Here is a 15,068-nt window from a genome sequence, read left to right as displayed (position 1 = left end):
TATCTTTACCCTATAAAATGTAGATCACCTCCTCCCTCTTCCAATCCCCACACCACAAATCTACCGCATGTTAGTATCACAAGAATAGGGGCTTTTTTTGTCTTGAACAGTTTCTCTTGAATTTAAAACAGTGCCCAGCACAAAGTAAGTGCTCATAAAATATCTGTCCAATGAATGAATAATGAATACTCTGATTTCACATGTACTTGAAGGTGTTTATTTAAAATTAGTTCCTTCTAATTTCATAATTGAAGCAATCTAAAAGTTCTGAAAGGAATGCTAGTCAGACTAGGTTTCTTATGCAGGTAACATGAATACTAACTATAGTGTCATGTGATTTACTTTATCAGTGTAGTTGTATTGTAACAAGACAAAGAACTGTTCATAGCTATTTGCACATGACCAAAAATAACTCTAGGAATATAGAAATAGTAATAAATGCATACTTATAAAATAGAACTTTATACAGATATAAATCACTGCAAATCCATTTTACCGTCTTAATAGAACTCCTCTGTTTTTCTTCCCAAACACTACTGCTTAACTCAAGTGTGCAATGAACATTTGCCTCTCTGTCATAGGATCCAAAAATGAGTAACCTGCAGAATAAAACAAGGGAGAGTATCATTCCTGTTATATTCATTAAAATTTTTATTTCTGATTATTACAACAAGAAACAGTACATTACTCCATTACTATCATAGCTTTAGTAACAGAAAAAAAATTAAGTCAAATATTTTATACACCCTCTAGTGGAAACATGAAGTAAAGCTAAATTTAGTGAGATTCCAGGATATGCTGTTTTTCAGCTGCTAAGTCAAACAAATACAAAGTATTATCTACTCATTAGGTAAAGAAATTGACCAAATATTTGTATGTAGCAGCAAGAGCAATACATCTTCAAAACAGACTGTTGAATTTAAAAACAAACAAGATGCAGAATAATGCTAGTATACCATCAACTCTGTAAAACACACACACACACAAAAGTGCAATATAATTGCTTATAAACACACACACACACACACACACATACACACACACCATCTACTAATGTGACTTCAGGCAAATTATTTAACTTCTCTAAGCTAAGCCCATCTCCTCCTCTGGAAACTCTGGGCAAAAATAGTACTTACCTCTGAGAACTGTTGTGAGTAAAAGGTAATGCACACGAGGCATTTAGCACAGTGCCTAGCAAACATTAAGTGCTCAATAAATGTTATTTCTATTATTGTCTTGAAAACAACTGTCAAGGAATATTGGCATCATGTAATTTTACTATTTAATATTTAGATCTAAAAAAGACATGTGAGGTCCAATCATGAGATTATATAATATAGTTTTTAATGCTGAAGAAAAAAGGTTATTCATGTGTCCAACTTCTATATCATCTATCCTCAAAATCAGAATGTAAATCTGCCAACTTGTTTCAGGAGTAAGTTTGAGAACAGCTTTAACACTAACGAACATGTTGACTGTTACTCTATTACTTTACCTCCCTATGAAGATCATGAGATAGTAGTGAATACTGAAAAAGTGAATAAAACACATAAGAGATATTTAAAAAAAACTGTGTCTGCAGGTTAAAGACCTCAAGCAAATCATGTCCATACTCCACAAACTAGACTCACAAACAGAAGCCTGAACAAATTCGTGGTGAAAAATCAAACCAAAACAAACAAAAATAAACCCCTAAAATTTTAAGCTCTAAACAATTCTTAAATACTCTTAAAAGGAATGTTAAACTTAGTGCCTAACAACCTATTATCAAAAAGAAGGCAGTCTAAATACATATAGGATTCTTAAAACATAAAATACTAAGTTTAGGGAAAAAATGAGAATCTACATTCATTAAAGCTCTGCTGCCACCAACTGTTCAAAGAATAAACTACCTAAGGGCCTTTACTATCATGCAGAGAAAAATGCACCAGCTAGTGTCCCCAAATTTCTAACAGGTATTAATCTTCAGAATTCAGGAATGAAAAAGCAAAATTCTCAGAAATTCTCCCCTGTAATCATAAGTTATTCCATATTTTCACAGCACTTTAAAAATGCTTTTAGAAAGAGTAATAAAAAATTTAACAAAAATTAACTCAAAATGGGTCACAGACCTGAATATAAAAGCTAAAACTATAAAATCCTTAGAAGAAAACATAAAAGCAAATCTTTTTGACCTTGGACTAGGCAATGGTTTCTTAAATCCAACACCAAAAGCGTAAGTACCAAAAGAAAAGTAGATAAATTGGACTTCACCAAAGTTAAAAATTTTTTAAAGTAAATGAAAAGACAACTCACAGAACGGGAGAAAACGTTTGCAAATCCAGTATTTGATAAGGGCCTAGTATCCAGAAAACATATGAATTCTTTACAGCTCAACAATAAAAAGACAAATAATGCAATTTTAAAATGGGCAAGAAATCCGAATAGGCACATCTCCAAAGATGCACAAATGGTCAACAAGCACATGAAAAGATGCTCAACATCATTAGCCATTGAAGAAGGGCAAATCAAAATGACTTTTTATCCATTAGATTGGCTATAATAAAAGAGACAATAACAAGTATTGGTGAGGATATGGAGAAATGAGAATCTTCATACATCGTTGATGGGAATGTAAAATGATACAGTCACTTTGGAAAACAATTTGACAGTTACCTAAAAAATTAACACAGAGTTAACACATAGCTCAGTAATTTCACTCCTAGGTGTGTAAGCAAGAGAAATGAAAGCATATATTCACACAACATGCATGCAAATGTTCACAGCAGCATTATTCATACTTAGTAGCCAAAAAGTGGAAACAAGCCAAATATCCATCAAATGATGAGTGGGAGAAATAAAATGTGTCATATCCATATAATGAAGTATTATTCTACAATAAATGAAAGGAAGTATTAATACATGCTACATACACTATGAATGAACCTTGAAAAAATTCTAAGTGAAATAAGCCAGTCACAAAAGACTGCATATTGTATGATTCCATTCATATAAAATATCTTGAAAAGGCAAATTTATACAGACAGAAAGTTATTTAGGGTTGCAGGAGGAGTACTAGAAGAAAATGAGGATTACTGATAATGGATAAGGAATTTCTTTGAGGGGGATGAAAATATTCTAAAATTAAACTCTGACAGTGGTTATACAGTCCTGTAAATATATTAAAAAACAGTTACTTGTATACTTTAAATGGGCGAATTGCATGGTATATTAATTATATCTCAATAAAACAATTTAAAGAAAAAAATGAGTGATCATAACAATAAATAATGAATCATTTTTCTGTGGAAAGGTTACATTTAAAGTTTCAAAGGTTTTAAAAAAAGATGTAATAATAAATGATTGGTTTATTATGGTTATAAGTCAATATATTGTGACAAGATTATAAACTTCAATAAAATGTAAAACTGCCCTTTATTTGATACAGATATTTGATAACAGAAAACATAAAACTTTAAAACCAAATAAATTCAAAAAAATTATTGTGAAAAATAACCATATATATTAATAACATTCTTAACAATAAAAATTTAAAGCATACAAAGCATTATTTGCCCTATTCAAACTCTTCATTTTTGTTTTGTGACAAATACCACAGAAAAAGTTTTTGTTTTGAATTGTTATTGATTCGTTCAATTGTAATGAGTATTTCCAAAATCATCTCCAGGTTAGGTGCACTAAACAAACATTATGGGAGGCCATTATACTGAGCTCCTGCACTAGATCCTAGTAAGAACAAACCAAATAAGAGGCCCAAACAGACTTATAACTGAATTTGTTGTAGTTTTGTCTTTTGACAGTTCTGGTGGCCCTATGAAGGGACATGAAGGAGATTTCTGATGACCCATGACCCAGAGACCTCTTGAGGAACATGGAAAAGGTGCTGCTGAACCCTCTTTTGGGTCCTCTGTCTTCCTCAGGAAACCCTGAATATTGTTAAGTTTCTCACAAGCTTTGCTTTCTTTTGCTCTGAGTTCCCTGATCTCTGTGGTTTGGGGTTAATCTGTGCTGTGAGAAGGCACTTGACTTTTGGATTTGCAGTAGCTTAGGAGTCACTGGCAAGAGCTGCAGTTTTAAAGGTAACTGACAGTGGTTGAACTAAGTGGTTACTACTGCAGGGGGCACGAACTCTAGTTTTCAGAATTTGCAGTTATGTTGGTTCTATATTCTTCATTTTTCTTGTACACTCAGGTAATAGAGGCCTCAGGTGTCTGGTTCACAGAGAAATGGGAAAATCATTGGTCAGGTTGATCAGTGGAATGTCAGAGCCAAAGCCATAACCTGACTGGTGGACATGGGTGAGGCACGTAAGAGCTATTAGAGCAACCCATCACTAAAAAATAAGACTACCATGAGAAGATAAGCATGGTCAGGGAATGGGTCAGTTAACATAAAGTTGTCCAGCAGCCACAAGAAAATATCCATGCAATGAAGCACACTGTAGAAGCATTATAGGACTCAAACTCATGGCATATCCCTCTTAGGTTTTTATCTTGGCTCTGGGAGAACCAAGACTCAATGTAAAAATAGGATCCTTAATTTCTGAAGAGTTGAGTACTTGGCCTTCTGGCTACACCCGACTTTCACATGTATGAGTATTAAGCCTGAAAGCTGCATATACTTACAGAAGTGGCAAAATCTTATTAAAGATAATTCAGAATTACAATGGTCATATGAAGACCGTTCCAGAAGAACAAGACCGTTCATTTAAGAAATGTACTTGAATCCCAAGCCTCCCAATTAATTGGTACAGAGAATGGGATTCTTCTTTTAATTGGTATTCAGAAGCCTTAAAGAAACAACAGGATTCAAAAATAGCTTTTATAAAAGATTCATTGCAAAAAGCTAATGAAAAGCTAAAAATGCAAGATAATCCTCATATACCAAGGACAATAAGACTGGCCTGACTACTATTGCTCCCCTCTATCCTACTTTGCCTGGATATTAAGTCTACTAACCGTTTGAACTACATTTCTTTTCTGAAAGAGCAGTTAAACGGCTTTTTTTATAAAATAAAACACCCTGAAAATTCCAAAATGATCCCCCAGTAACTTATACTTCCTGGACAAAAGCATAGAGAACTTTCTATATCCAGGGAAGAACTTCAAAATTTTTCTGAAGAATTCATGGTCTTAATTGGAACCTATGACCTGTTATTACTGACCTCTACCAACTAATACACTTTGTCGAAAGGGACCTGAGGAAGCACAAAAATGAATGTAAGAGGCAGAACAGTATTCTCCTGAGAATGGTATCAGTGGCCCAACAAGCCCTACCTGGATCTACTTACGGCTAAGGCAGAGCCCCCAAAACTGCAAATGACTTTCTGAAAGCCATTCCTAAAGTGTTTCCCCATTTGCACTATGTGGTCTATCACCCAGACCTACATGCTAAAGAAATATGAAGCTGTTACTGACTTGAAAATTCACTTGGAAGCCCTTTTGGTAAGGCATTCCAGCTTCCCCCAACTTGATGCAGGCTCATAAAAAAGACAAAAGACAGGCCGGGAGCAGTAGCTCTCACTTGTAATCCCAGCACTTTGGGAGACCAAGACGGGTGGATCACTTGAGCCCAGGAGTTTGAGACCAGCCTGGCCAAAGTGGTGAAACCCCGTCTCTACTAAAAATACAAAAATTAGCCGGCTGTGGTGGCGCACACCTGTAATCTAAGCCACTCAGGAGGCTGAGACAGGAGAACTGCTTGAATGCGGGAGGCTGAGGTTGCAGTGAGCCAAGATAGTCCAGCATGAGCAACACTCCATCTCAAAAAAAAAAAAAAAAGACAAGAGGCTACAGGACTGAGCTACACTAGTAATCACAGCAGAATATTTCAAGAGGACCTTAGAGCAAAATAAGAAACAAATGACTTCCAAATTACAGCCTTCCAATTACAGGAGCTCCATGGCAACCAACAACCCAGAATGACCTTTGGGCCTGTCCGTAGGGTGCTTCTACAATAAAGGAACGCTACTGCAGCAGTTTCCAAAGAAACACTGCCACTTGTGCAAACAACCAAGACAGTATAAAAAGGGTTGCCCAAAAAAATTTCTAGGGAAGTCCCTAAGAACAAGCTTCTGAATTTTCTCCTAGGTTCATCTGTGTACTTCCTTGTAAAATTCTATAGTGAATTACTATAATTCGCCATCTACATCTCATCTACCTGAAACACCTGAATCAGTCTAGGTTCTCCTAGAGACTGTCTATTTTGAAAAGCCTATCAGGGTAGGGCTAGAGTTCAGCGCCACTCTCTAGAGAGAAATCTCAAGAAAAAATCAGAGGAAAATGAAACAAATTCAGTTTTGGCAGATATATACTTTGTTCATCCAGATGAGACTTGGAGATATTCAGATTTAAAATGTAGTTCATCTGACAAATCGACCTCTAATAATAGGCAACATGCTCTAAGCTCATTCTTATAAAAATTTGCATTCTTTCTCCATGCCTTTGAGATAAAAAATTTCTATAATGTTTTACCTAAGAATCATTCCTTGGAAGTGCAAATTTAGGGCTGCCAGGTTAACAAGTGCTTAGGGGAATGGAACAGGTAACTGAAAGACTGATAGTTTACAGGGGGAAAAAAAACCATGTGGAAATTGTCAAATGAAAAATTTTGAAAGCTGCGGAATCTGCAAGAAACAAGCAATATGTGTTTTTGGTAAGAAAAGTTATAGAATTTTCTTGGAGGACTGATCTGTTCTTAATAGGAAATAGTGAAAGATTTTTCTTTGCTTTTTAAATAATTGGCCTAGGAAACAAAGATTTTGTGTTTTATCAAGATAATTGTTAGTGCTTCATGTTATCTTTTACTAGGTATTTAATTACTTGAGTCTTCTCAATATTAAAAGAGTTAAGTTTTTGTTGACAACTGTATAACCCGTACTTGTCTTTAAAATCTTTCTCGATTAAATACATAACAAGATCATATTTAGTTAAGGTTTAAAACATTTCGATATTTTTGACAAACTTACCAAAATCAAACTCTAAATTAAGTCTCTTTGACCTTAATTTAATTTTGGAATTTCCTAGTTGGGCCCCTGAAAACCCAAAGACTATGTTTCTCACCTTGTGAAAGAGAGATAACTAACTAGGCTTATGTGATGAAATTATATGGGAAGCACTGTCAAATAATAAGTGATACTAAACCTTCTTCACATTATGTTAACGGGTATGTTACTGATATGAGTATTCCAAAATTTGTATGAGATTACTAGAAATCTAATAGTTATCAGTCATAATTTTTGATTATGTTAAATGTTACAATGCTATAGCAATAACCAAATTTCTTTGTCAATTGCTGATTATAATGAACTCTCATCAGATTTTTAGCCATGGCCATTCTAACTCTTGATCATCCACAGAAAATGGTTTTGGTTCTTCCCTAAAAGCATGTGCAGTCAGTTACAGTCCAAAATTGCTTATTCGTGAAGATTCACTACAAGTACTCTGGAATACAAGTTTCTGATAACTTTAAGATCATACCATTGGCCTAGATAAGAATTTATAAAACTCTAATGAAGAAACTGATGGCTTCATGAAACTGCTAACCAAGATCTGGCAGAATAAGAATAAATTACACAGAACTGAATAAACTGATGAGGATTTTTTTTATGATTTTTTAATTTTAAATATTGCTGATTCTTCAGTGTTTTGTTTTCCAGATTTAAAGAAACTGTTTTTTTCTTTTAATCTATAGCTTATAGTAGTGTGGTCAAGTTCACTTTTATGAGCAAAATTTGAAACCTTTACTTTTTCATCCCATCTGATCCCTCCAGATTTTGGAAACTATTAGTGAGTATTCTTAATTTTATGGCAATATAATCATTTACATATGTTTCTTAAGAATCTGTTCTCCTTGTAAAAGGACACAGTTGGCAATGGTACCAAGCTTTGACTGGAATCTCATATTTTCAGATATGACCAGACAACTTCAAGGAATTAAAGTTGACTTTATGGCACCATTAACACCTCTGTCACCCCTCTCCCCAACTGCCACCATGGAAAAACTGGTCTGGTACCTTGAATACAACAGCTCAGCTGGTGGTCTTATAGCGGGGTGAAGAATATCGCTTCCTGACAGGCCCAGGAAACTCAGCATATTTTTGGGACCTCAAGAGACAGGAATTCACCATAATCTATTAAGTAGTATAGGTGACGTTTAATGGTGACTCCTGGGTTTGGCTTCATAGCCTTCAGAGTCTTGCAAGTCTTATTTGAAATTACTCATAAAAAGTTTCAGAAAAGCAAACTTTTTTTTTTTTTTGAGACAGAGTCTAGCTCTGTCACCCAAGCTGGAGTGTAGTGGTGCAATCTCAGCTCACTAGAACTTCCACCTCCTGGGTTCAAGCAATTCTTGTGCTTGAGCCTCCCAAGTAGCTGGGATTACAGGCACATGCCACCATGCCTGGCTAACTTTTTGTATTTTTAGTAGAGATGGGGTTCCACCATATTGGCCAGGCTGGTCTCAAACTCCTGGCCTCAAGCGATCTGCCCGCCTCAGCCTCCCAAAGTGCTGAGATTATAGGTGTGAGCCACCATGCCCAGCCAAAACTATGAAAAAAAAGCCACACTCTATCTGTTAGATTGTAGCTCAGTTCGTTTGTAAGTTTTTATTATCTTCCTATAGACTGAACTAGATCCTGGATTCTTCTAGTTTCCTCCTGATATGGTTTGGCTCTGTCTCCCCACCCAAATCTCACCTTGAACTGTAATCCCTATAATCCCTATGTGTCAAGGGTGGGACCAGGTGAAGGTAACTGGATCGTGGGGATGGTTTCCTTCATGCTGTTCTTGTGATAATGAGTGAGACTCACGAGATGTGATGGTTTTTTAAGTGTCTGGCATTTCCCCTGCTCGCACTCAATCTCTCTCCTGTTACCTTGTGAAGAAGGTGCCTGCTTCTTCTTCCCCTTCCGCCATGATTGTAAGTATCCTGAGGCCTCCCCAGCCATGCAGAACTGTCAGTCAATTAAACCTCTTTTCTTTATAAATTACCCAGTCTTGGGTATTTCTTTATAGCAGCATGAGAACGGACTAATAAACCTCCAATATTTGGCTCCATACAACTCTCCAACTAAGAATAGTAACTGCTCTGTTCTTTAATCCCTATATGGTGAAGCTAGACAAATCAATATAAATTTCAAGAGACAAGTTTCATACCTAATGTGTGGGCCACACAGAGTTCAGCAAATCATCCTATGCCATAACCAGAGGCGTTACAACAGTGAACCAGGACAAGAAGTTGATAGTTTTGTGCTGTGGACAGCTTTTCCCAAGACTTCGGAACAAGCCTCCTTATCATAATGAGACTCTTACCTCTCTTAATGCCTTGCTTAAGCTTTCTTCTTTTGCTTGGTGCAGGATAATGCTGTAATCAAAATTCCACAATCAAACAGCTTCTGTGGGTAACTTGATAAAGTGCTGGATCTGTTATGTCAAACCCAAATCTTTATATGACCTAAGAGATCCATTAATATACCTAGTGGTTACCTTTAGCAACATCTCTAATACAACTGCTTGTTCAAACTGAACTAGCGGTCCCTTGCATAGAGTTAGACTTCTAGAACCACTTGTTCTCACTCCTTGTTTTAAATTAGCACAGTCGTAGAAAGCTGGATAATAGAATTTCTACCTACTAGCTGAACAAGGAGGAATCTGTGCAGTTGCAGACACTTCTTGTTATACACGGATAAATACATCTGGTATTATAAAGATTGAGGTACAAAAAATTAACAAAAGGCGACTTGGTTAAAATGGGTAGACTTCTAATGTAGCTCATTCTTTGATCCATCTGATTTGATTGGTTTGGTTCATGTGGACCTTGGTTAGGGAACATACTCCAAACTCTGCATACTATCCTTCTGATAGTAGTAGTCTCCCTATGCACTGTATTCTCTCAAATGCTTTGAATGTTTATATGCAGCCATCCGTCAAACATCAAATGGTCTTTCTTGGCTGGAACAACAAAAACTCAAAGAAATGAGTGACCATGAGGACACTGTAATCTATGGATGGCATGCTGAAACTGGCAATGCAGAATGATAGAAACTTCAAGTAGCACTAATGCCCTAAGTTTTGGTCAGACTCTCACCTAGGGGTACTAAAGGATCTCACCTAGGTGAGAGTGTGACCAAATGAGGGGAATTGTTAAACAAAAATTATGGGAGGCCAGTGTTTTGGACTAAGCTCCTGCATTAGGCCCTAACAAAAGAGACCAAACCAAAATAGAGTCATTTTAATGCTAAATGGCATATAAGCAAATAGATTCCAAACAGACTAGTTTTTCCTGAAAATAGGTGATTCCAGTCTACCTGAGTTAGCATAAGTCAGTCCCCTGTGCTTTAACCTTTACCAAGAAGCAACTTATGTTAACCAATCAGGTTTTTTATCTATTGTTCTGTTTCCTTGTTTCTACCTTACCAAACCTACTGTTCTTTCTGCCATTGTCCAGTGGGAGTTTTCATTCTATTTGCAGAACAGAGGCTGTCCTGATGCATGAATCATGAATAAAAGCCAATTCGATCTATAATTAAATGTTTATAATTGTCTTTTGACAGGTGTTAGGGTACACGTTGCTTCACGTGTGTTTACTTTTTTCCATGAAAATATTTTGTCCAATTTTTCTGAATTTGGTTTTACCTTTGAAATGGATATGGCTTTTACTAATTCTGATTTTTAGATTACTTTTTTATTCCGTCACAGAATTAGGCAACATTCACATCTTCTCTTTACATTTCTTCTGTTGAAGTATATATAAAGAGCTGTAGCTTTAAGTGGATATTCAAATACTGGAAAACACCAACAAACATTATTATCACTCTAGTACAATTAGAGTGTCTCCTACAAAGGTTAGCTTCACTACAGAGAAGCATCTGTCAAATCTGCCAATTTAAGGATTTGTTTTGCTCCAAAACTTATTTCTTGGGAATAAAAAAAAAATATTATTTCTTAGGATTAATATAAAGTGTAATATGTGCACAAACTTAATTATTTTGTTTGCAAGAATGACTCCCATTACCAAAGTTATACTCAAGATTAACTGTTCAGAATGTGATTGTTTCTCTCCTACAAGTTACAGATTTGGTTTCTGGGACCTAATTCCCTATGTCAGTGCTTCCTGTGCCTGCTTTTGACCCGACATCAATGAATTCCTTCAACCAGCAGTGTTTCTATGTTGACTGTCAAGCTTTAATTCTCAGAAGAATTACAATATTCCCTCCTCCCCTGCATTTTCCTGATTTTTTAAGATCATTCTTTTTTTTTTTTTGGACACAGGGTCTTGCTCTGTTGCCCAGGCTAGAGCGCAGCAGTGTGATCATGGCTCACTGCCACCTTGACTTCCCAGGATTAAGCAATCCTCTCACCTCAGCCTCTGGAATAACTGGGACTACAGGCACAAGCCGCTATGCCCAATTAATTTTTTTTTCTATGTTTTTGTAGAGAGAAGGTCTCACTATGTTGCATCAAACTCTCTTTACCAAAAAGTAACTTATGTTAACCAATCAGTCTTTTTTTTTTCTATTGTTCTGTTTCCTTGTTTCTACCTTACCAAACCCACAGTTTTGCCATTGCCCAGTGGGAGTTTTCATTCTATTTGCAGAACAGAAGCTATCTTAATTCATGAATCATGAATAAAAGCCAATTAGATCTATAATTAAATATAATCCTCCCTCCTCAGCCTCCCAAAGTGTTGGGATTATAGGGTGGGCCACAGCACCAGGCCTTGACTGATATCTCCTCTTGATATTTGAAAAACATGGAAATTTCTGAAGAAATGCCAGAAAGGAGTTTCCACTGGAAACGTGAGTACCAGCCAGTTAGATGAATATAGAAGACATTTGCTTTAGCTTAAGATGAACTATAATCTCTACATTTAAACAAAAGGGTCAATTTTCATTTCACATTTCTTACAGTTCAACCTTAAATAAAGCCAGGCTTTCCATTCAAATTATATAATGACCAGAAGCAAGTAGTAACAATCACTGGCTAATAAATATTTTGCATAAATATAAACAATCAACATGTGTTAAATAAGCAAGAAATGAGTATAAATAAATGTCTACTATTACTACTTCCAAAGGGAAGTCAGTACTACTAAACAAAAAAGCAAAAGAAATTGCCTTTTATCTCCTCTAAATTGCCTTCTATCTCCTGAAACAGCTATTACCTCTGTGAAATTTCTTACCAAGTTCAAAGTATTCTTTTAAAGGCAAAGGTATGCTGAAACCTTCCAGTAAGCACAAATACAAACACCACCTAGAAACATGTTAAGATTGTTTACGTGATTAACCCATTTATACCGGAGGCTGCAACATTTTTTTGTGAAAAAATCAGACCTTGGCGATGATGTTGAGCAGTAGGATATAAATAACTCCCACAAGCTGAGAGTTCCAATAATGGAAGACTAGGTATAAATGGATTAAAGATCAAACCACTGAGAAAAGGAAAGTAATTCCCAATGCTTCTGCTATAAGAAAGTCATTTCTACAAAGAAAAGTACAAAATGGTGGGGCGTGGTGGCTCGTGCCTGGAATCCCAGCACTTTAGGAGGCCAAAGTAAGTGAATACCTTGAGGCCAGGAATTCAAGACTAGCCTGGGCAACATGGCAAAACTCCGTCTCTACAAAAAATATAAAAAGGAGTTGGGCATGGTGGTGTATGCCTGTAGTCCTAGCTACTCGGGAGGCTGAGGTGGGAGGATTGCTTGAGCCTGGCAGGTGGAGGTTGCAGTGAGGCAAGACCAAGACACTGCACTCCAGCCTGGGTGACAGAATGAGACCCTATCTCAAGAAAGGAAGAGGGAGGGAGGGAAGGAAGGAACGAAAGAAGGGAGGGAGGGATGGAGGGAGAGAGGGAAAAATCCGTTTTTTCTTTTTTTTTTTCCCTTTGGTGACTAAACTTAATTTGAAAGGAAAACCCTGCACCTGTAGGGGATCAAATACCACTTCACCTGTTGTTAAAAGAGTCAGGCTTCGTTGACCTTTTATACCTGCTCACCTCCTCTCTATATTCCCCACCCTCCTCAGAAACATCCTCATGCAGAACTCAATTTTCCTCAAATTTCACGACTTCCAAATCTAATCTACAGTCTTCATTTTCCCCCTGCTACCTCTAAAACCCCAAGAGTTTGCAGAACACTCATACAGGGAAATCTAACCACGCCTTACTACTTAAGATATGTAAAATCAAATTCATCTGCTTTTGAAATGAGTACCTCTACTTTCCCCTCCAGTCCTTGAAGGCAACTGTGTCTTGTTCTTTCTATCCTACAGCATGCAGAAAATAATCAGTACTTGCTGAGCAAATCAATGTCAATGGATACATAACCCTCCTACACTCAGATCCTTAGAGTTCCTTTGCCTCCCCTGCCTATTAACTCAATCATATATTCAGTCACTCACTAAACCCTGTCCTAGTTATCCCATGTGTCCCTTCCTTCCTGTTCCTATTAACATGTATCTATGAGGCATCTACCTCCTCACCTTTAACCCACAACACCTCTTAAATTTGTCTCTGGGGCTTCAATCTCTCTATATATAATTACTCCATAAATATGCAGATTTTTCTTAATATCACCTTCAATAACTTTTCTCTGATTAAAGGATCACCATTGTAACTTCTTTTGCCAGCAAGAGACATCTACACTTCATTCAGACAAGACATGGATAATACTTTACAATTTTAATTCTCTTTTATCTTACGGCTCTTTTTCCAATTACCTAAAATCTACAATCCATCTATCTTCCTGTATCTTATCCATGAAGTTTTCCACGGTAGTCTCAATTCAAAAATACTTCTTCCTTGCACTAAGTTTCTATACTACCTATCACTTAAGCCTCAATTCAAATTAGACAGCCTCATATAGTTGACTTATTTATGCATTTGTTTTTGTCTGTTAGTCCTAAGTACATTTTAAGTTTCTAGAGGGCAGACACTGAGCTCCAGATTTTTGTATTCATCATAGTACTCAGCGTTTCAGCGCATTCAGCGTTGATGTTGGAATGACTAGTGGTAGTGTGGCGGAAGCAGTAGTGGTGGTGGTAGCAGCAGTAATAGTTAAAGCAGCTAACATTTACTGTAGGGACAATTCTAAGAGCTTTACATTTATTACTGCATTTAATTTTCACAATTACTCAAGGAAATAGGTAATATTATCCCTAATTTACACATTAGAAAACTGAACACAGAGAGGTTGAGTAACGTCAGACATTACATAGCTAATAAATGAAAAGTCTGGACTATATAAGTTGAGACAAATGAGTAGAAAAAATTTTGACAGAAAGAGAAAATAAAGGCAGCTATTTTTTGGTTAAAATCATAAATGCTACCTGCAAATAAAATACATTAAAAGCACTGATTATCAAAGACACAATCCTCTTTTAAATTATTTTCTGACCACAGTTCATTTTTCCTGAAGGTATTATATGAGTGTGTAGCATACCAATGCAGCATTTAAAACATTTTGGAGTATGGCATTTTAAAAAAGAGCACTGGTGTTATGTCAGCTGTATTCGTACTTAGTTTTCTTACATTATTTTACAATTCAGACATCAGAAGAATTAAGGCGCTATATTTGGTAATATGAAACAGTACTGGATGTATACAATTACAAAAGAAACAAGGCTATTTTCCAGCATCACGACCTTAGAGAAAAGGATGGGGAAGAAAAGAGAACCTACATAAACATAGCAGGGAGAAATTCCAAATTCGGAATCTTTTGAAAAAAGTCTGCATCTAGTTAAAAGCAACCTAATTATATGGAAGATTTTTTATATCTGAGAGAAATTTATAAAAACTAATGGAAAACATCACTCAACTTTTATTTAACCGCATACAGGATGTCAAGTAATTAATAAATGCAAACATAGTCTCAAAATCTTTACAGGAACCTGGTTCATCTGGTAGAGTTATGTCTAAATTTCCATAGACTTACATACCTTTAAAGACTTGGAGGAAATAAATGGTGCTGGGAAAACTGGCTAGCCGTAAGCAGAAAGCTGAAACTGGATCCTTTCCTCACTTCTTATACGAAAACTAATTCAAGATGGATTAGAGACTTAAATGTTAGACCTA

The 15,068-nt window shown here is 36.2% G+C and overlaps 1 protein-coding gene across 1 annotated transcript in view; it reads right to left on the bottom strand.

Moving 5' to 3' along the window:
* The window catches only part of PDZD8 (PDZ domain containing 8), a 108,633-nt gene that overhangs the window by 42,010 nt on the left and 51,555 nt on the right, over positions 1-15,068 (bottom strand). Inside the window, exon 3 of the mRNA XM_011927804.1 lies at positions 497-599. Within this exon, the coding sequence (XP_011783194.1) occupies positions 497-599 (103 nt within the window). The remainder of the gene's footprint in view (positions 1-496; positions 600-15,068) is intronic.

The sequence above is a fragment of the Colobus angolensis genome, unplaced genomic scaffold (assembly GCF_000951035.1).
Source record: "Colobus angolensis palliatus isolate OR3802 unplaced genomic scaffold, Cang.pa_1.0 Scaffold75, whole genome shotgun sequence".
Lineage (NCBI taxonomy): Eukaryota > Metazoa > Chordata > Mammalia > Primates > Cercopithecidae > Colobus > Colobus angolensis.
Note: the sequence above shows the minus strand (reverse complement) of the source record. Positions and strands in the feature narration are given on the sequence as shown.